The 23,563-nt window shown below is 44.6% G+C and overlaps 1 protein-coding gene across 2 annotated transcripts in view; it reads right to left on the bottom strand.

Annotated features, from left to right (window-relative positions):
• DENND3 (DENN domain containing 3) overlaps positions 1–7,735 on the bottom strand; it is a gene marked incomplete at its 5' end in the record, with an annotated part of 31,879 nt that extends 24,144 nt beyond the window's left edge. The window contains 4 exons of one of the 2 annotated variants that reach the window (XM_083861510.1): positions 119–258; positions 749–864; positions 1,413–1,686; positions 7,629–7,735. In XM_083861510.1, the coding sequence (XP_083717636.1) occupies positions 119–258; positions 749–864; positions 1,413–1,686; positions 7,629–7,712 (614 nt within the window). The remainder of the gene's footprint in view (positions 1–118; positions 259–748; positions 865–1,412; positions 1,687–7,628) is intronic. The other variant, XM_083861511.1, reaches the window with a different exon arrangement.
• Positions 7,736–23,563: the final 15,828 nt, after the last annotated feature.

Below are 23,563 nucleotides of genomic sequence, written 5' to 3' on the forward strand. Positions count from 1 at the left end.
AAACCAACCATTGCTTTAGCATCACACAGCTCTCCTGACCACACTGAGCAAATTCAGGTATTAAAAACCTGCAGTCATTCCCAGCAAAAAAACAAACAAACAGGGGAGCAGATCTTACCAAGAGAGACAATCCTTGAGGGCACTAAAATACGGGTATCTGGATATAACACAAACAGCACAGGGCACAAAACACACAGGCACCTTCCCAGTCTGTGCAGGCTCCCAGTAGCCCTGCCCATTCGAGGAGGGGGAGACATCCTGAAACAAAACTGCACATTAATATCTTTATGTTATGAATTCATGGCTGATATTTTCTTGAGAACCTTAGAGATGTGATGTCCAATTCCCTCAATATTTCAAAGGGATTTGAATGTCTACCTCCCTTCAGGTCTCCAGGAAAAATGTCAGCCTACAAGACTTAAACAACATTAAAAAGAATTTCAGCACAAAATGTATTTAGAAAGAACATCTTTCATTGTTTGGAAAGAACAATCTTTACCAAAAAATCATCCAGGGGATAAAGTCTGCTCCTAAATATCCAAATCTCCTACGAAATGAAATCCATACAGTTTTTCCTAATGGAATGTGTTCCAAAGCACTCAATTTAAAATGGCAATATAAAAGTATGATTTGTCCTGTTCTCCTTCTAACAGAAAAACACAGCTGTTAACCAATTTGATAAATTAAATCTCACATTATTTTCAATATTTTAATATGTTTTAATAGAAGAATGAGTTAAATAACATACTTGTATAGACTGGTAGTACTGTGCAACAACTCCATATGTTCTGTTACCACAGACGTCAGTGAAGACCAGGAAATGGATGTGGTCTTCTTTTGATTCAGAAGTTACATAAAGTCCTCCTGAAATGAAGGTAGCAACCATATTTTTTATTACATATTTAACTAGAGCTGTGTGAAAGACAATTCGTGACAAATACTGCACATTGCCACTTCATTTCAAGAGAAATGTTTCATTTTAAGGGATTAAAATGTAATATACAGTCCATTAGAACTAAAGGTTGTTACAGAGGCTGTAATCTGTACATTACTGAAGAAGCAAAAATGAAATTATTCTGCATTTTCAGTAACAAAATACAATAAATGGGTTTAAATCACTTTTTTTTCCCCAAGATATTAAAAAGGTCTGCAATAATGACATACATATTAAAACTTTTTCAATTAAACCTGGAAGAAGTATTCATTACTTCAGGTATATCAAAACACCAAATGAAAAGTGAGAGTGTACTCAGCCATTTTGGGGTGAAAAATAATTTTTCACATGTGTGCATGTTTGCACTTCACTCAAACCAAGATTTACCAAAAAAGGCTAAAAAATAAGGGCTGAACTATGGGTCAAGAAATATTTATGTTAAAACAGTTCTCAACAACAAGTGTGAACCCTCATGTACCTGGGAAGCAGAGCTGCGGCAAAGCAATGAGATCAATGTCCTTTGGAATTGTCACATCTTCTGTATCAGGAGCTTTCTGCTGCCCGTTGAGGCTTTTCACATTTTCAATCTTGGGTCTCTCTTTTTTCTTTCGGAAGGAGCGGCGTTTGCTTTTATTCAAGTTATTGCCAGCATTGATCACCTGAACATCATCTCTGCTGATAAACGGAGGAACAAACACAGAAAGAACTTCTGGATCAAGGGGTGGAAGACTTCTGAGTTTTCTTTGAGTGCCCTATAGAAAAAACAAAAAACAAAACAAACACTAGGTTTACACACATATGTGGGGGTTTTTTTCATGATTTTTAACTCTGTGGGGTTTTTTTCCCTCTACCCCTAAAACTGTGGGTTTAGAATATATTTTTCTGCTTCCTAAATAATTAATTTTTCTTTTTAAGTTTTTGTTTTATGCATGTTAATGCAAGGGAAATGAGCATTTTTAACAGGCAAGGAATCCTTCATCATTCAAAATGCCCCATATCAGTATTACGCCTTTGGCAAAAGAAACTAACAAGTATCAAATACCACATTTCCTCCTTTTCAGTGTTAAGATATACTTGAGCTATATTTAAAATAAACACTTGCCATAAGAGAAACCAGACAATAAACAAACAAAAAGAAACAGCTGAGCCTCTCAGGTTCAATTTCAGGAAAAGCTTCCTTTCAACTCAGATAATGTGTACCAAAAAAACCCCAAACAACACAAACAGACTTTCACAAGACAACCCTTAACTTTGCAAGGCAATTAACAAAGCACAATTAAAAATTACAATTATTGTTACAATAAACACAACTTTAAGACACTGAAGCCATGAGAATTCCTCCATACACTGATGACTCAGTTTAACAGGCACCCCAAGAGCACGTATGAAATTACATTTTTCTCAAGAGGCTTTGCAAAGTATGACTGGCCTGAGAGCCCTCACTGCCCTGCAATGAAAAGCTGAGGAGGAAGTGATCAGAGAGATCTCCTTTACTTGGGAACACTTTTTGTATTCTTGACCACTTTTTGTATTCTTGACCACAGAGTCGAGCCAAGTAGCTGCATTTCCAATGACTTCACTGCAATTTTAATTCTTCCTGCGAGGTTAAAAAAACAAGTAAAAGCTTTGTTTGACCAGCGGATGTTTGGAAACAGGAAAGGCAAGCCCCAGCGTGGTAAAAAGTTGTTTCGTTTTCAACTTTTTGCAAACATCTTCCAAGTCAGATGAGGTGAAGCATACATGCTGCTTTTATCACCAGATATGATGCAAGATGCTCCTTGAGAACCAGTGCTGGCCTCACCCATAATTTCCCCTATTTTTTTTTTTCTCAAGAGCTACAACATAGAAAGCTGTTTCCAACCTTCCACTCTCCAGGTTTTGAGACAGAAGTCTCAGCTCTTATGTCTCAGTTTATGACTACTATTAGTTTTTTTCCCACATTTGAGCATCATAGGAAAAATGTGAAGGAATATTTCATTACATATTAGATATGTATCTTAAATTCCATAAACTACACCATATTTATAATAGGATATGCCAAAGAAACTACTTTACTAAAAATATGAAGCAGAAAAAACACACTTTCAATGAACAAAGAGCCTGAACTAGAAGTAAATTGGAGTGGAAAAGAAAAGTTCAGGTAAGTATCCAGTGGGATAGTCAAAAGATAGCAATGACTAAAAAGCATATCCCAAATTGGGGTACTGAGTGCCACATACCCTCATGCTAAGAACTTCAAGTGTCATTTCCTTAGTTGGCAGCTGACAAAGGCAGTGAAGAAACTGGAAACACAGATAAATTCACCATGATCACCCTCAAACTAACATGCAGCTGAACATTTCAGGAGGAAATTAAGAATTAAGGCTCAGCCCTGAGGCTGTTATGCAAGAAAAACACAGACATACTCCAATAGTAGCAATCTCAACTTGGCAGATTTGCCCTGCTGAGGTTTTCATACAGAGCTCCTTTGACAGGGCAGTCCCTGACTTATACTGAGGCATCTCTGTGATCCAAAGTGCTGGAAGGCAGCCAGCAATTTAATGGCCTCACAGCCTAACAGCTCCTGAAATGGCAGAACCTTGATGTCTTGAACTACTACAGAGACATTAAGCATCATTTTTCCCCACAGAACAGCACTGTCAGCACTGTCACTGACCCAGTGACTCAGTCTCCAGCATTTGAGTCAGCTCATATTAATGTCTTGCCCAAAGTCACATCTTCTTACTCCTTGAGTTCAGGGATAGAGAACAGGCAGCAACAAAACAATATTCAATATTAATGTCTCGGCCAAAGTCACATCTTCTTACTTCTTGAGTTCAGGGATAGTGAACAGGCAGCAAAATAACAATATTCACTTGTTTCTGCGCTTCTTTGAACATTTTATCTTTGCTGCTGCTACTGTTACTTCTTCACTTTGAAATACTTCCCTTTTGTAGCTTCTTGCTACCACATCTCTTTGCATCATACATGACTTCTCACAAGTGAAGTGGGGGCTTTTATTTCATCCCCATTTGCTGATGGTGTTCCTGCAACAGCACTGCTGAAAAGGACACCAATACAGACAGACTTTTACAATGACTACAGTATTTAGACACAAACAGAAGTGTGTTGAAACCACAAATTGAGGGCATGACTTCAGCTATCTGGCGTTTCCTTGAACTCATTCTCCTCATCACTGAAGAAGTTAATTTCACTTTGAATGTCAACAAAGAACTGGTTTCTTTAACAAATAATTAGGCAGGGAAAGTATGAAGCCTCAGAAAAATGAGATTGGGCAGAACAATTAGGTTGTAGTAATAGAAAAAAAAAAAAGAGAGAATGGTTTTAAATCAACAGAGGGCAGATTTAGATTAGTTATTATGGAGAAATTCTTAATTGTGAGGGTAGCGAGGCACTGGAACATGTTGCCCAGATAAGCTGTGGATGTTCCATCCCTGGAAGTGCCCAAAGTCAGGCTGGATGGAGCTCTGAGCAACCTGGTTAAGTGGAAGGAGTTCCTGCACCACAGCAGGGGCATTGGAACTGGGTGATCTTTAAGGTCCCTTCCAACCCAAACAATTGTAGGATGATCTCTGCAGATTCTTGTGCAACTCTTCGCTCAAACTAATGATAAGCTTGGCATTAGCTCTGGTTGCATTGGGTTTCATCCAGTCAAGTTTCAGAAGTCCCTTTGGAAGGAGCTTCTTCCTCTCTTATGCCCCAGCCCTCAGCACAGCTTCTTCTGGTCTTACTCCTGTCTGCCAGCAGTTCTACCAGAATAAAGGTACCCAAATGTGGGACAGTATTCCAGATGTGAACTCAAGCGTTTTGAGTAATAACAGTAACAGTAATAATCCCTTCCTTTTGCCCATGAGCCACAGTCCTGAAGATGCAGGCCATTACACAAGTCACTTTTCAAACAACCACACAACAGCTTGGGTTGGGAGGGACCTTACATTGTCTTCTCATTTGAATCCTCCTGCCACAGGCAGGGGCATCTTCCACTAGATCGAGCCACCTAAAGTCCCACCCAATTTGACCTTGAACACTTCCAGGGCTGGTGCACCCAGAACTTCCCTGAGGAACCTGTGCCAGTGCCTCACTTCCCTCACAGTAAGATTCCCCCTAACATCTAAACTAACCCTGCCCTCTGTCATTTGAAGCCATTCCCCCCTGTTCTATCGCTCCATACCCTTGTCTGAAGTCCTTCTCCAGCTCTCTTGGAGCCCCTTCAGGTACTGAAAGTCTGCAATAGGGTGACCCCAGAGCCTTCTCTTCTCCACACCAAACAGCCTCAACTCCCTCAGCCTTTCCTCATGAGAGAGGTACTCCTCTAATAATCTTTGTGGCCCTCCTCTGGACCCAATTCCAAGAGCTCCATGTCTTTCCTGTCCTTAGGACCCCAGAGCTGGATTAGCACTCCAGGTAGAGCAGAGGGGCTGAATCTTCTCCCTCACCTGCTGCCCACACTGCGTTGGATGCAGTCCAGGACATGTTTGGCTTTCTGGGCTGCAAGTGCACATGGCCAGGGCATGTACAACCTCTCATCCACCAGCACTCCAAAGTCTTTCTTGGCAGGGCTCCCTGCAGCACCCAATCTGTACCAATAAATAGTAGGGACTGCCCTGACTCAGGTGCAGCACCTCGCATTTGGCTTTGTTGATTCCCAGGGCTCCCAGGGATTCACTCCAAGACCTTTTCCAGATGATTTTCACTGCAACAAGCACACACTGCTGAGCGATGCTCAATCTGATCACACCTCCTTTCTGTCAGGCACCTTGACAGCCAGGGAGGCATTACAAGCAGGGAAAAAAAAAATTAAAAAAAAAAAAAAAAATTTGGTGGTTATGTCTGCATCAGCAGGGCCAGAGAGCACAAGACAAGCTCTGTACCACTGACTGTGGTGGGCAGATACAGAACCCACCAATGGAACCTGTCAAAGATCTGAGACATGTCATGGACAGCTTGCTCACGCTTGCCAAACAAAGCCAGCTTTATAGCTGTAAATAACTTAGGGAAAAAATGAACTTCTGTATGTTTCATTCTTACAAAATAACACACTCCCAGAGCTTAGAAAGAATCTCTAGCTGAAAATAGCAGCCTTTGATCTTTTCAAATTGAAATCTCAGAGTGACAGTTTTCTTGGCAACAAGGACAAGCAATGGATGACAGCCCAGAAACTTCTGTTTCAGGAGCTTCTATGGAAAACTACTTTTTTTTTTCCTGGAGTCCCTATCAACAGCAGGTCAGTCATATAAAACTTTTCTTACTATGGGGGTGGGTTATATCATGTTCCCATTGACTTAATTTGCTTTATCACTCCATGTTTCAGTACAGTTAAGAATACACCAACACACTGTGAAGATCAGGATTTAAAGCACTATCAGGAATTCACTACTTTCATTTGGAATGTTATCATCTCTCAGTAAAATATTTTCTTTCTATAGTCATTAAAATTAGCCATAAAAACATATTCCATTCTCCTCATGCAGATAGTGCTGCAGAAGGAAAAGGAAGTGGAGTAAATCTGTAAGTCTGCCCTAAGACAGTGATTGAAATCCCCACGGTGCAACAGCTTGCAGGGACTTTACTGAAGTTCACATCAACAAAAGAAGAGTCTACTTTCTTTTCTGACACCTTTTTGTATCCTGAGTAAAGAAACAATTCAGACCCATCAGTGTGATCAGAATATCAGAATGGCTTCTGAATTCTATAGCCGATTTCTTATCTGTTGTTCCACAGGTTTCGTTTTTTTTCAGAAAGCAGTGAGAACAAACTAAGCAAACTGGAATGAATAATAAATTCCCCTTCCTTTGGTTTCATGTCTCACGCTTCTGATAAAACACCATGTACACACCGATTTCACAAGTCTGGTGCTGACATTTAGGAACTATTTTCCCGTTCTGAAGGTACACACGAATGAGATCCCGGAATGTGAACCTCTACTCGGCTGTTATCACTTAAGGAGCTGACATCAGCAAAAGCCGTCTCCTGAGCGAGTGAACAAGCAACGAGCCCAACAAAGGCTTCTTTATCTAATGCTACTAGAGCACAATCAAATTCAAGTTCGAGCAGAGCAATTGAGATCCCTGGGAGATGTCTGGCTTTTTTTTTTTTTTTTTTTTTTTTTTTTTTTTTTTTTTGCACGTGCTGGCACCACTGCTCTTCCCAGGGCTCTTCCCACTGCTCGTAGGTATGGAACAAACCCATCGGCGCACCTGAACCAAGCAGAACCAGGAGGAGGAGGGCTGTCACTGTGAGCGCACGAGTGAACAAATTACAAACCACACATCCAAAGCAGTAACCGACCCATCGGCTCCTGCCGTATCCAAGTGGTTCAGGTTACGACAAACTCAGAGCACTTGAGCTCACGGGGGTTTAGATCTCGTGTTTTCCTGAGGACACAAGTCACCGGCCTTTATTCCTTTGCTTGTTTCTCCAGCAGGAGACAGACAGGAGGTGGATGGAGTAACACCCAGCAAAGAACCCATCGTTAAGCGTTTTGCTGTCCCCGCTTATCTAAACCTACAGCGAGTTCTCCATCTAAACTCAGTTCAGGCCTTCGGGAAAGTGCAGCTGCCTCACACCGCTACCAAATTCCCCCCGTTTTGCTGCCGTTCGCCTGTCAAAACAACTTTTCGCTGGGATATTCCGTCTCCATGCGCTGACAGACCCAGCCCCGCGCACCGGCACCGCCCGCCCGAGCCCCGCTCACCTGGAGCAGCGCCCGCACCTGCTCTCTGGGCGCACCGACCAGCAGACAGATCTCCAGCAGGCCCGAGGGCAGCACGTCCTCCATGGCACGGCGGGGACAGGGCGGCGCCTTCCCTGCGGGCAGCAGCTCCTTCCCTCGGGACGGCAGCGCCCTCCCGCCCTCAGCACCGCCCGGTCCCGCCCCGGGGGCGGGGAGGAGCGCCCGGTGCCGCCTACGGGAACCCGCCCCGTCCGCCGCTACTGTGCGTGATTTGATTAGCTGTCTTCCCTGTCACTCTAAGGTAGTGTAGCCAATCGGAATGGCAGGAGGTGTGGCGGGCAGGCTGTGGGCGGGGCTTTGGGCTGGGAGCGCTGAGGGGACGATGGGCTGGGGTCTGGGGCGCTCCGCTTTGGGGTGTTGAGATAGCAGGACTGGGGGATGAAGGATAAGAGGTGGGAGCTGAGGGGCTGGGAGTTGAGAGTTGGAAGGATGAGGTGCTGGAGAATGGTGGGCTCTACGCTGAGGGGCTCTGGGCTGAGGGGTTCAGGGACTGAGAGCTGGGGGGTTTAGGGGCTCAGGGCTGAAGTCTGAGGGACTGAGGACTCAGGGTGCAGGGCTGAGGGGCTGAGATACCACTGGCCCCGTTAAAAACTTGTGATGGGGTTTGTGATTTACAATCACGCAATTTCCAAGTTGGCATAACCAAGGACTATATTTGCTAGTTTTAAGCAACATAGGACCTAACTCAAACAAGAGGAGTCTCCAGTTGTTGCTCCATCCCTGGAAGTGTTCAAGGCCAGGCTGGATGGGGCTCTGAGCAGCCTGGCCTGGTGGAAGGTGTCCCTGCCCATGGCGGGGACCTGCAGCTGCACGATCTTCAAGTTCCCTTCCACCCAAACCATTCCGTGATTCTTTCCTCACCTCGTTTCACTGTCTCACCGGGACAGCCCCTGGCAAAGACACTTCCGGGCTCAAGGTCGAGTTAATTTTTCTCCCCGAGCTGTTTTCCTGGTGGGGCTGTTAGCCCTCAGGGGTTGCGGTGCCCCGGGGCTGCCTGTCCCGTCACCCTGTCAGATAGGGGTGGTGTCATGGTCTGGCGCCTTGTCGAGCGCAGCCATTCCCTGTGTTTGCTGGTGCAGGTGACTCAGCAGGGCTGTCATTTCAGTATCACTGCCACCACACGGGAGTTTTCTATTTATGTTACCACTGGTCACAGTTTCAATGGACTGTAAGCACAGAGCTGGTGCAGGCTGCGTAGTGTTTCCCTTCTGGAGCAGCACAGGCACAGCACAGGGAACTCCGAGGTTTCTTGAGTTCTTAATACACCATGAGTCACTCTGTATGTATTGGTTCTGTGCAGATCTTCACTGAGAGAATGTAATTCCTCCTGGACCGGAGCATAAAGTACCCGAAACTAGAGATCGGTTTCTCTGAAACTGGAGGTGTGAGATAAAGTTCCGGCACAACCACAAACATTTTTTTGTGGACTAGTGGTCAGGTATTTTAAATGCAAAAAACATTCTCAAGTCTAAGTAGTTCCAGGATTTCATGGACTTCTTGTCAGTTCAGGGGTCAAAACAGGTTTCCTCAAAAAGTATAACGATCGAGGTGATTTTGTTATTTTGTAGCGGGTTTTTTATCTGAATTTTTGTGGTGTTAAAACTCGGGAGTATATGGCCTCTGGTGGTCTCAGATTTTGAGGAAGACACACATCGAGGATATAGGAAATTGTTCATATAGCAGTGACTAAAAGAAGAAAATTCTTGAAAACCTAGAAGTTTTAGGGATCACTTCTCCGAAGTAGTAGAACATCCAAGGCTCAAAGATTTATATTCATGAACTTGGACATCATGAGGGATTGTTAAAATGATCTTGTTTAGCCTGTGTAGCCCAGGTCACAGAATCAGAGTCCTGTGTTAATGCTGTGACTTCTGGCTGAGGCTATGCAGTAGGAACTGTTAACAGTCACTATTAAATGTTGGGCATCTCAGTTTTAGTTTTACTTTTTAGCTTAGCTCTTTGTCACTGGATGATGTTACATTGGCTCTTGCTTGAACAGACTTTTTACTATGAAAAGACCTGCAGAGTTCAAGATTATTCTCTATTTCTAAAAGATCATATAGCTCATATTTTTTCAAACTCTTTTCCTGATCACTTGTGTGCATCCTGTCTCAAAAAATTCAAAATTTTCCAATATTATTTTTGAATTAGGAACACCAAACTCCAAGCTGTGTTACTGCTGAATGCTCAGTGGTAAATCACATTGCTGTTTCTGACTGATATCCCCACCTAATTAAAACAGAGACAGACAGATACATGAATCCTTCAGAAAGGGTGTAGTGTTTAATTAGTTATCCACTGCAACACAATACAGTTTTCTTAGGGTTATTACTGCCAACATGACAATCCTACATCTTACATTGCTTGACCTATGACTATGACCAAGCATTTGACCAAGCATTATAAGAAAATTACAAATGAACCAAGGCTATTAAGCAATTCAGGTCACCCATAGTTAATTAATCAGTGTCATGATTATCTTCTGATTTCTCTGCTATCTGCAATGATAAATACTGGATGATTCTTGTTCATTATTAATGTAGCCCTCAAAGCAAAGATAGGATGAAGTTATTATCGGAACAGAACTCCAAGATGAAAGGTACTAATGTTAATCTGGTAAAATCTCCAGAACCCTGGAAGCAGGAAACCTGCTATATGGGATCACTGGTAAGAGACAAAGTCATTCACATAGAGAACTCCTCTGTGCTAAAAGAGATTCATGGAGTTGAGTAACTTTCTAAGAAAAATTGTCAACTGAGGAAGAGATGCCAGCTTTTAGTATGTGTTTTCATTTTGTAAAACCGCAAATACAGTAAATGTTTGTTTGTTAGTTTGTGAAATCTCTGACGTGGTACTGGGCTGCTGAATGCAAAAAAAAAAAAAAAAAAGCTGTTCTTGATGTGTCTTCAACATGGGAAAGGCTTTATCAGAGCTACAGGGCCATATCTGAATAATTAAAGATTCTCTTGGCATGGAATTTAATTTACCTTCCAAATACAGAAGGTTTCTGTTTTAACCAGACTCTCTCTATTAAGGGGAGAAAATCATTTCACCAGTTGTGTTTCTTTGATGTGATCTTGCTTGTAAACTAACTGAGTGACTTGTTGAATTGTGGATGCCTACACTGCAAACACCTCAGCCCTGAGGGATGTGGGCCAGATAAAGAGTCAGGACTCTGAATTTCAGGAGAGCAGATTTTCAGCTCTGTAAGGAATTAGTGAATGGCACCCCCTGGGAAACCGCTCTCAAGGAACTAAAAAGGGCTGGCAGCTCTCTGAGGACAAAATTCTTTGAGTGCAAGTGTTTAATTCCCATGTGTAAGAAATGAAACAAGGAAGGCAGGAGAATGGCGTGGGTCAGTCAGGAGTGTAAGAAGGGAATGCACAAGCAGTAGAACAAGACACAGGAATCCTTGGAGGAGTATAGGGACACTGCCCAGATGTAGAGATGGGATCAGGAAAGCCAATGGCACAACTGAGGCTGAATTTGTCAAGAAATTTTACAGCTATGTTGGTCAAAACTGCAAGATTAAAGAGAGTCCACACACCGCTCTCCCAACACACACAGATAAATAAGACAGAAGAACTGCAGGAAACCAACATAGAGAAGTCTGATTATTCACTCATGCTTGTGCCCCTTTCCAAACAGTGCTGAAAACTACACAGTGACTAACTGAGGGCTTGTGCATCCTGCAGAGTTTCACCATGATGGGTGTAAGGTCTGCAGGAATTTTCATTTTGAAACTGAATACAGGCATCACTCATGTTCTGCAGGTTTACTAATAGTAAAATCCCTTTCTTGGGCTTAGGATCAAGCTTGTGGCACAGGAGTATCTGTAGGTGACCACTGCTACCTTCCACTGCCTGGCTCACAGGAAGATACCCTGTCCAGAGCAGGGATGGGTGCCCCATCCATGAAAACATTCAGGTCAGGCTGGACAGGGCTCTGAGCAGCCTGATCTAGTTGAAGATGTGTCTGATCATTGCAGGGGGTTTGGACTTGGTGACCTTTAAAGGTCACTTCCAACCCAGACTATTCCACGATTCTGATTTATGTGTCTATGCTAAGCACGATTGCATAAATAAGAAATCTTTATTCTGCCCAGTAAGAACTGTATGTTCTAGCCAAAGAGAAGACATGACACACAGCTTGACCTGTGCTGCTCTAATTCATATCAGACAACTCCTTGCAGTCTGGAAGTTCACTTAAAAACACCACCTCTCAGGATTTTAAACTCCTTATCTCTAAATACAATTCTTATGTTCTTAACATCAAGGTCATTCATAGGGTAAGGGATTTATTTTGAACAAAACTCAGGGAGTCAGGTTGACATATTCTCTCCAACGTTAGCATTTCTCATTTTATATTCCTTCTTCTAGAATAATGAAGCAGGAGACTTCTGTGAATCTGCAGTGAAAGATCTTTACTGACAGACCTAACATTTCTTTCATTCAGGACAGTTCACTTTCTAAATTTACACCAAAATTAGCAACCAAGCAACTACTGGCCATGCAAATCAAATTAGGATTTTCAAATTAGGACCCTGCACGGACTTAAAATTCCTCTCTCAGTGCCTCAGAGACTTGTTGCCATTCTTAACAATGCTATAAAAACCTACTATGAGAATTCTTTATTGTTACAGGTGCTGTCCAACTGAGTGCAATGACTTTGGCCTCAGAATTATTCTGTAAGAGATCACCAGGTTCAGCATAAACGTGTCAGAGGGGAAGAAGGACAGTTCAGCGATCTCTGCACCTATTAACAGCTTCATTTGCATCTTCTTTTTTTGCTTGGCTTGTCTGGTTTGTGCTGTCACCATTTATGGAATTACAGGATGCAAATTTTCTGCAACATTGACTGTCATTTGTCATGCATCTCTTTTAGAATACATGGATGTGTTTCACTGGCATTACAGAAAAATGCCAGCATGGAGCAGGTTTTACAATGTGTCAACTTGTGGGATTTGTGTTCTCAGCTTGAACCTACCCATGTGCTGGAGAATTCACCTACTGCCTCATATTTCCTGACTTATGGGAATGTACCCCAAATTCAACCTTTTGTAGGGAAACACACCCCTTAAAGCTCAGATCCCTGTGATTCATCCACTCGTGCCAAAGGATTTTGTTGTTTCTCTGTCACCTGTGAGAAAGGCAGAACATGTATTAAAATCAGGCAGCAGATGCCTGGAGCTGTGCTGTCTCCATCCTCAGAGGTTTTAAAAAAGAGACTGAAGAAAGCTGTGAGCAAACTGGGCTGACTTGACAGCTGACCCTGCCTTGTACAGGAGGTTGGACTACAGATCTCCTGAGGTTCTCTCTGACATGGATGATTCTGCCATTCTTGGGGGCTCTGTGTACTAACACAGCAGGAGGGTTAAAAAATCGTATATGAGGGAAACAAGATGTGAGAATTATAGCAAAAAAAATAGGGACAATCCTCAGCCAGTTGTACAGTCAGTGACCTTTCAAAGGAGCACAGTTTTTCTGTGATGGAATAACTGAGTCCCAAGGAAATAGCTTTGGGTGTCAATGCAGCACTTACTTCTCATCACCTCTATATTTCTGATAAGGAGGCTGGCTGTAGTTATATATATATATATATATATATATATATATATATATATATATTAAAAAAAAAAAAAAAAAAAAAACCACACCAAAATAACCCGAACCAAAAAAGGCGGGGGGGAAAGTCCTAGGAGAGAAAAAAGGAGATTAGCTTTATCACAGCCCCCGCATCTAGAGAGATGTAGCAACACAGAGCTGTCAGGCCTTGGCAAAGAACCAGACTAATGTGAGTGCTCTGAATATTAGAAACACTTTGCATTGTAGATACTGTGAGATATTCCTGAGGCTACAGAAGAGCTTATTCCTGAATCTCATCACTCCAGGGGCAGTTTTAGCAGTGTTTTATTTATGTGGGATGCATAACATGTCCCTCAAATCTGACTGACTTAATATGACATTTATTATACTTTCAGTTCTTTACCATCTGGCACAATCTCGGGCAGCCAAGGAGATTTTGTAGCTGCTTTTTATAGTAGCATTAAGATTTCATAACATTTGTTCTTTTACAGCATTGCTGTAAGAGAAGTGCAAACTCAGAATTCCCGAGGTAGTGGGACAAGAGAGAGAAGAGGTCAATTAGTGCACAAAGATTGTCAGTCAGATACAGAAAATAAAATTTCAGATAGACCAGGTTTTGTGTAATAGCTTCTTGTATACATCACTGTAAGAAACCTTAAACTACATCAGCATAGATATCATCTTCCATAACTATGAACTGCTTTTTGCTTTTTTTAATTTAATAAAGTATGCTTGCTTTTTCTCCCTGGAATCTGGGGAATCTCCTGGGATACTCCACTGTTTTCAGAAAAGATCTGTCAGCAGTTTCATAGCTCAACAAAAGCACCATATAGTAAACTTCACCCTTAATTAATTTTAGCTTAGTTCGATGTATGTTAAAAGCCAAACACTTTCCCTCTTGATTTTTATGTAGCAGCCCTTACATCACTCTTGTTATGAAAAAAACAGCATATGTAAACAAAATGACCTTTGTTATATAAGAAACAATCTTCTCTAAGCTGGTGAACTGTTTATATATGAAAAGGTTTTTCATTTTCAAACATTCACATAACAAGGCTGCTGAAGAAGATTAATCCAGGCTTGGATCCAACCAGAATAGCCATCTTTTATTCCATATAAAATAACCATCTTCCAAGTGACGTCTGTTTATCTCCAGATAAAAAATGCTTTAAGAAGAACCACAAAAAGGCAGCACAGACCAAGTATCCTTTAGAGTAGCCTAATACAGAGAATTCATTGGTATTAGCCAGTGTGGCTGTGGGTAATGTGAGACCATCCTAACTTGTCAGTATTCCATGCTGCTGCTCCTCATTCCTAGCAGACAGTGCTACGTTGTGAGCAAAACCTCATGAAAAAATCTTCTATAAGCACAGAAGGGACAGAACAATCTCATGTCCTGGTATCCAAAGCTAGGAAGATGTGGACTAGACAGATGGACCACAAGGTGGTTGAAAACTGGCTGGACCATCAGTTTCAAAGGGTTGGGGTAAACAGCTTGAAATCTGACAGCTGAGTGAATGGCATTCCACAGTGTTTGATACAGGGCTAAAAATACTTGGCACCTTCACCATGGATGTGCACCATGCGGTGAAATATGTCCTCAGCAGGCTGTGAACACCACCATGGGTGAAGGCTGACGGGCAGAGTGGCCGTAAGAGAAGGCTGAGGAGAATCCAAGTACCAATCCAAGTACCCCCTGAAGAGGGACCATAAAGAAGAACAACACAAACTCAGAGACACACAGTGGGAGCACGAGAGACAACAGTTGAAAGTTGCAGTGAGGGATTTTTGATTGAATACAAGGAAAAATCGCTTTCACTATGAGAACAATTAAGCGCTTCAGCAGGTTCTCCAAGGAGCCAGTGTGACCTCCTTTCTCTAGAGATTTTTGAAACTTGGCTGGATGAGAAGCAGAGCAACCTGTTATAAATGCAAAGGCAAATTTCAGGTTAATAAATGACAATTTATTAATAACAGAATATCGAGCACCTGAAAAAGAGAAAAACCACAATAATAGGAAATTGTCAGCGCGCGCTGGGTGGATAGAGGTCCGCACCGATGTACCAGATGCCCTAGTCCACGCCAGTGCAGCTCTCAGTCCACCGTTTTATAGGAATTTTCTGCCCTTAGGCAGTCCAGGTGTCCAAGGTGGGTTGAATAGTCCGGATTTCTTTTCGATGGCCCTCCCGGACCTCATTAAGTCTAGTTGTCTCATTCCGGGAAGGCTCCTTTCTTATGTCAATTCCAAAAGTCCGTCTTATGTTGATTTCATTCCGCTTGTGGCACCAGAAGGTTGGTGAAATTGGCATCGTCGTCAGGAAGGAATTTCTCCTTGCCTTGGCGAGGAAGTGATTCTTATCAGGGTTGGCCAGTGTCTTTTGTCTAAGTTGATGACCTTCGTCCTGTCCTTGCAACTGAGATTAGCAGGCTGAGAGAGAACGGTTACCCTTCTATTGGATTTTACAATTTTACTTTAGCTTTGTTTCATTATACATCGAATTATTATTTTATACACGAATTTTTACCCTATTTTTATCACAGTCCCCCACCTAATAATTCATCAAATTAAAAATTCGCTTTTCTCCCTTTATTGACCTCAATTTTAGTTTAAAAAGTCACATTCTTCCCAGTCCTCCTGGGAGGATTCATCACCTTGTTGGAGCTTCCGCTCCTTTTCGAATTCCCTTAGGGCCTCTGCAGCCCTTCTTTTACCTTTTTCTTCCTCAAGTTTCATTATTTTGGACACAGTTTTCCCTTGTGCTGCCTCTGGATCCATGGGAAGGGATGCTATTTGCATCCCTTGGACGACTGAATGTATCAGTCGAATGAAACAAGGGATCAGACACGGGAGGAAGACAATGCCTGCAATGGAGCACGTTATAAAGAATATTACCTTCTTCCACCATTCCCCCTGTCCGAACAGCTGGTCCCACCATGAAGCCTGAAGAATTGAATTCCACTTCTGGACTGGTACATGTGCCACCTTTTTTATTTCCTGTGCTAACCCTTTGATAGTCTCCCCATAGTCATCGATTTCGATGCAGCATTCTGATTCATTGAATCTGCCGCAGACCCCTCCTTCCTCTGCTAGCAGGTAGTCCAGGGCAAGCCGATTTTGATACACAAAAGCCCTCATTTGTGAATGCTGTTTTGCCAGGAGTTCCAAGGCCTCTGAGGTGTGGTTAGAAACCACTTCTACCACTGCTTGCAGCCGAATTAACCTATTCAGGAGGTAAATAGGTGTTCGATATCCCCAACTGCCATCGTTAGCCCAGGTGGCTGGCCCATAATACTCAATGATTCTTTCAGCGGGCCACTCCTCCTCCCCCCATTTCTGGTTGCCTCCGGCTATGGGTAACACTCGTCTTATCTCCCTTCTCTGTCGGTTTAATGTTTCGAACAGAGGAGCTCCTAACAAACTGCTTTCGGCTCTGGGCAAGGTGAAAAAGAAGGGTCTTATCATTCCTAGGGTACAGGACCCCTTCCATTTCCGGGGAAGTTCGCTATAGGCCTTCTTTCCACAAATCCAATATATCCCATCTGGAGCTTTCCAGCCTATATTGGTTCTACCCGGCTCGTCCCAGTACTCTCTCAGTCCCGCTAGTGCCTGAAATGGATTAGCCCCGGGACTTTTGTGCCAACAAAGTCCCATAGTCTCAAACCACTCACAATCTTTTTCTCGAATTTGGCTCCAATATCCGGAGGGTGGTTCAGGTTGCCAGACCCGTGTTTTGTCATTCACCATTAGGGTATTTATGCAAGGAGTATAACCCACCAGGTCGGTGAACTCCTTCCCCTCCCGGCTGATGCAGATAGTTCCTACTATCCTTTTTTCCAAAATCCATCCCTCCGGTCTCTTTACTATTTTTGACAATTTAGAGCTTTCCCATTTTAGAAGTTGTTCCGGGGCTAATCCTTCTCCTTTCCAGGGCCACCTTTCGGCTGACTTTAATCCCCCACAAATCCAGCAATCCGTCAGCCCCAATTCAGTGGCTATCTCCTGCATTAGTTCTACAAAGAGGTTTTGGTTAGGGGCCGGAAATCCCCCATCCCCGTATTGCCTTTCCAATTGCTCGTACTGTTCACTGAGCGATTTCAACCTTTCCTGCTCAATTCTCCTCTTTCTGGCCTCAGCTTCCTTTTTCCTGAGTTCTAATGTTACCTGTTTCATTTTACTTTCAGGGTCCATCCCTTCCTCGTCCCTTGAAAAACAAAAAACTTGGTCAAACTGCAAACACACACGCTTATCTCCCGGAGGCAATAACTCGAAAATGATGGGTTCTGAGTCCAAGAAACCCGTTTCCTCATGTTTGAGATTCCTCCCTTCCCAATACAATTTTCCACCCATATTACATATTTTTAGTTTCGCTTTGTCGTAGCACAGGGGGTTCACCTTATAGTAGGCAAGGAAGGTAGATTGCCTTTTTCCTCCCATCCATACAGTTTTGTTACATTGTTGACATGTTGGTACCGGGTGAGGAGTTTCGAGCTCCCGCCTTCGTCTAACGAGTGAGTGAGCAGGATCCCTGAACAGCCCGCCCTTAGGACTTGTCCCTGAGCGTTGGCACCGGACCCTTCTTTCTAATTCACAAAGGTGAAATCGAGTGCCATTAGCCCAACAATCACCCAACTGCCTTTTTAGAGGACAATCCATTATCGGCCCGGTTTCTGGTGCTGTTAAGCACCATTCACACTTCGCGGGAGGATTCTCCCCCAGGAGCGCCCCTGGAAGGGCCCCCTTGGCCCAGCACACGGCTAGGCTCAGGACCGTCAGGATTCCCCACCGAAAAACCCCTCTGCCTTGCCCATCGCCCGTATGTGAACATACGGCGGGGTAAACCATCTTCCCGACAGCAAGGGTTTGCTTCAGGGGCCCGTGTGGTCCTGATGGCAAACCTTCTCTTATAGGTTGCCCACCGGGATAATTTGATTGTATCTCCTCGGCAAGGTACCTTGATGGTCCTCCGGCACTCAGTTGCTAAGGGTTCTGCTTTAGCGTCCAATTTTCCCTTTATTCCCTTTTTGAAAATCTGATACCACTCAGGAGAATCTAATTCCAAAAGTCCGGCCCGAGTGGCAAGTACTAAGAGGCGGTCTGTGTTAACCTGCTCCTCGATTAGACAGTTAGTGCACAAACCTTTAGGTCGACTCCCTCTCCAACAATGGGTGACCTAAACCTGTTTACAGTACACGCATTCAAAGTGAATGAAAGGAAAGCACTCACAACCTGGGGTATTACAACTTATCTGGTCGGTCATCTAGGTTGACGCCTGAGTTTGATTTTGAGCTCTCCAGGAGGGGTGGTGACCTTCCAGTCCGAGGCTTTTGAGTCCTCGATCTTTTTCACCCTTGATGAATGAGTCCAACCCTTCTCAGCGGTTCGAACTGCGGTGTCAGTTGTGAGTAGTACCAGGAACGGTCCTTCCCACTGCGGGGCGAGAGGAATCTCTTTCCAAGTCCTGATTAACACTTTATCTCCGGGCCGAATGTGATGAATCGCAAATCCGAGAGGGGCACTTTGGGGGATGAGTCCACGCCTTCTGAGCTCCTGTAAATTTTTGTTTACAGTGATGAGATAAGGTTGTAACTGCACATCCTCGACTCGGGGATGTCCCACAGGCATTCCGTGTTTGTATGGCATCCCATACAACATTTCAAAGGGGGACAGTCCCGTATCAGAATGAGGCATGGTTCTTATGTTCAACAAAGCAAGGGGAAGGCATTTTACCCAACACATCTTAGTTTCCAGCATGAGTTTTGCCAACTGAGTTTTTAAGGTCTGATTCATTCTTTCTACTTGCCCTGAACTTTGAGGGTGCCAGGGGGTGTGATATTGCCATCTGATTCCCAAGGCCTCGGTTAATTGTTTTATGATTTTCGAGGTAAAATGAGTCCCTTGATCTGAATCTATGCAATCCACGATTCCGTACCTGGGGACTATTTCCTCTAATAATACTTTGGAAACCGTTTGAGCCGTGGCTTTTGCCCTTGGGTACGCCTCTACCCAATGTGTCAATTTGTCCACAATAACCAATAAGTACCTATACCTCCCGACCTTTGGTAATTCAGTGAAATCCACCTGGATCCTTTCAAACGGCCGGTATGAAAGAGGACGACCTCCCCAAGCCGCTTGTCTGGATCTGGATCGATTCACTTTCTGGCAAGTCACGCACCCCTGTACCTCTTGTTTTGCCAACTCAAAGATCCCCTTGCACCCAAAGAATTTCAGAAACTGGTCAGCCAATGCCCGTGTTCCCCAGTGGGTCTGTTCGTGCAGGCGTCTCAGGATCCCTCTGGCCACACCTTTCGGGACCAATTCCCTTCCATCCAGCAATTTCCATTTTCCCATCTCCAATGCCCCTCCCATCTCCTTAAATCCTTCAATGTCCCTTTCAGAGGGACATATTTGGATTCCGGAGTTTTCCTCCCCAGTCACCTCAGGGATTCTTACTGTGAGTAATGCTGCCCTTTTTGCCTCTTGGTCAGCCAGGTTATTCCCACGCGTCTGAAATTGCAATCCGATCTGATGCCCTTTCACATGCACTACCGCAATCTCTTTTGGTTCCCTGATTGCCTCTAAGATTTGTCGAATCATTTCGCCGTGGACCAAACCTTTCCCTTTTGTGTTTATCAAGCCCCTTTCTTCCCAAATTTTCCCAAAAGTGTGAACCACCCCAAACGCATACCGAGAATCAGTGAATATGGTCCCCTTCTTTCCCTTTAACCCTTTGAGAGCTCTCAGCAGAGCATAAAGCTCACAAGCCTGGGCCGACCATTCGGGTCTTAGGGGACCCGATTCCACCACTCTTCCTGTTCTGCCATCCACCACTGCGTATCCTGATTTTCTTTTCCCCTCGACTACTCTTGCCGACCCATCCACAAACCATTTCTCTCCCCCCTCCAATTCCTGATCCTCCAAATCTGATCTTACTTTTGTCTGAAGTTCCACGATTTCAGCACAATCATGCAATAGTTCCTCAGAAAGGTCTCCAAACATGAACTGTGCAGGGTTTTGTGCCGAGGTGGTTTTCAACTCCAATCCCGGGGAGCTGATCAGAATGGCTTCATATTTCAGAAGCCTGGAATCGGTCAGCCACTTTTCCGCTTTTTGTTGCAGAATGTTTCTCACATTGTGAGGGGTGTAAACTACCAGAGAGGCTCCGAAGGTAATCTTTCTCGCCTCTTCCACCAGGAGTGCCACTGCAACTATAGCCTGCAAACACGTAGGCCAACCTCGACTCACAGGATCCAGGATTTTTGACAAAAATCCTATGGGTTTCTTTTTGTTGGCCCATTCCTGAGTCAGGACTCCCTGTGCAGTTTGCCCACTAACATCTACAAACAACTGGAATTCTTTATTCACATCTGGAAGGGTCAGTACTGGGGCTGTCATGAGAACCTCTTTTAATTTTTGAAAATCTAATTCATCCTGTTCGGTCCACTTCACCCTGTCGGTGTTTAATCTTTCATACAGAAATTTTACCTTTTCACTGAAACCCTCAATCCACTGCCTGCAGTATCCCAGGAGCCCTAATAATTGGCGTATTTGCCTTTTAGTTTTTGGCGCGGGCAACGCTATAATTCCCGCGACTCTCTCAGGGTCCAATTTCTTTTTCCCTTGGGACAGCCAATGCCCCAGGTACTTCACTTCGGGCTCCGTGAACTGCAGTTTGGATTTTGAAACTTTCAGACCCTTAGCTCCAATAAAGTTTAACAATTCCACTGTACATTCCCTCACCCGCTCCTCTGAAGATCCTGCTATTAGCAGATCATCCACATACTGCAGCAATTTCGTCCCTGCCTTTGGGGTAAACTGAGTCAAGAGGTGCTCCAGGGCCTGCCCGAATAGATTAGGGGATTCTACAAATCCTTGCGGAAGCACTGTCCATCTCAACTGCTGTTTTCTGTTGGTATCGGGGTCCTCCCACTGAAAAGCAAAGTAATCCCTGCTTTTCTCATCCAAAGGGCAAGTCCAAAATGCATCCTTCAGGTCAATCACACTATACCACACATCCTCAGGCGTGAGCCGATTCAACAAAGTATACGGATTGGCCACTACCGGAAACCTAGTCCTGGTTCGGGCATTCACTGCCCTCAAATCCTGAACTAACCGATAGCTTCCATCTGCCTTCTTTACAGCCAGTATAGGGGTGTTATGGGGGGACATGCATGGCTCTATTGTTCCTCCCCTCAAGAGGTCATCAATAACCTGCTTCAATCCCTTTCTCCCTTCCAGGGGAATGGGATACTGTTTGACCCGTATAGGGTCCTCGGGGTTCTCGATTATAATATGAATAGGGTCGATTTCTAGCTTCCCCACCTCCCCTTTAGAGTGCCATACCTCTGGATTGATGTCTGCCTCATCCTTCTCAGTGAGTTTAAACATTTTCACCACAAGATCGGAACTTCTTACAACTATGCTAATTCCAAGGGCGATAATCATATCTCTCCCTAGCAAGTTGTAATCAGCTTCCTCTACCAACAACAAATTCCCTAGGCAGACTTTATTTTCTGATTCAATTTCCACGCTTTCTATCACAGGTACTCTAAAGGGATCCCCTTTTGCACCCACCACCACAACTTTCTCCTTACCGACCGTGCACCCTATTGGTAGATTTTGTAAAGTGCTCCTTTCTGCCCCGGTATCCACCAGAAAAACGGTTTCTTGACACTGGGGACCTACTTTTAGTTTTACCAGGGGCTCGTTAGATGTCCTGGTCCCCAAGGTGAAGAGCCCCTGACACCCCTAATCTTCCTGAAATACTTTTTCATCTTTCATTCTCTTTTTGCAGTCCCTCCGAAGGTGTCCTACCCTTTTGCAATAGTAGCACTCGGGCAGTTCCCTTCTTGTGTCTGGGGCTGCTTTTCGGGGGCCTTGAGACTTTCGGGGTAAGGTTTTATATTTCCCCGAAGCCTGTTCCTGTCTCTGGACCTCCTTCACCGCAGCTACCAAAACCTTAGCTTGTACTTTCTGTTTTTCATCCTCCCTCCTCATGTATATTTTCTGGGCTTCCCGCAACAATTCCTGCAAGCTTTTGTCCTGCCAACCCTCTATCTTTTCCAATTTTTTCCGAATGTCCTCCCATGACCTTGCCACAAACTGAGTTTTGAGCAGAACTTCCCCCACAGGGGAATTAGGGTCCGTCCCAGAATATATCTGTAGACTTCGCCTTAATCGCTCAATCCATTCAGTGGGGGATTCATCTTTCCCCTGACATTCATTGAAAACCTTGCTAATGTTCTGACCCCTTGGGACAGCTTCCCGGATGCCCTGAATTATGATGTTCCTTAGATCTATCATGCTCCTTCTCCCGTCCTCTGTTTGTGCATTCCAGTTTGGGCTAGAGCTGGGCCACTTTTGATCCCCAGGTGTCCCCTGTGGGTTCCTCCGGTCCCAGTCTCTGATACCCGCCTGTTTTATCATCTCTCTTTCCTCACTATTGAATAAAGACCTCAGGATTGCCATCAGGTCCTCATATGTATAAATGCTGCTCCCTAGGAACTCATCCAACCTGTCCGCCACACCAAAAGGATCATCCAACAATCGCCCCATTTCCTTTTTGAACGCTCTTACGTCTCCTGTGTTGAGAGGCACATTTACAAATCCAATGATCCCTGGGGCAGTTGGTACTTCCCTTAATGGAAGTAAACTGTGTCCCACATTCTCATTCTCTCCCCATTCATCACCCACCATCCTTGCTTTCAATCGGGTTCTGCTAGCAGGGGGAGAACTGGTAGCAGTGGGTTGTCTCCCTTTCCCGGACTGCGGGGGCGGGACTGCCGCCTGTGCAGCAGAGGGGGGTCTTTCCTCCGCTCGGAGCAACCCTGGTGGCGGCGGAAAAGGTGACCGAGAGTGCCCCCAAGCTGGCGCAGACGGGATCTCAGAGGGGGCTCCCGTGGCCATGGCATCTATCAGCGGGGGCGCCGCCGACGGACCCAGGCCAGACGGGAGAGGCAGGAGCGGGGGTGGCAGTGAGGGAGCTGCCAGTGGGGACAATGGAGGGGAGGCATGACTCCCCACCTGAGATGCCTGTGCCCCCAAAAGCTGGTTTGGAGGATCGGAAGGGGCTGTGGGCACCACTTGCTCTGGAGAGGGTGGGGAATTCAGCCCAATGTAGGGAGGTGGGAGGTGATCTAGGGGCTCCCAGGGCTCGGTCCCGGTTCCGGGCCGCCCTTTCTGTTTTATCGGGAACAAACCAGCTCGGGTGTTTAGCCAAAGCCGGGCGTATTCCTTCTCCTCGGGGTCCGAGGGGCTCTTGTTTGTCACATAGCGATTTAACTTACTACATGTCCAGCTTTCAAATGATCCCA

Source organism: Zosterops lateralis (assembly GCF_965231275.1).
Source record: "Zosterops lateralis genome assembly, chromosome: 1".
Classification (NCBI taxonomy): domain Eukaryota; kingdom Metazoa; phylum Chordata; class Aves; order Passeriformes; family Zosteropidae; genus Zosterops; species Zosterops lateralis.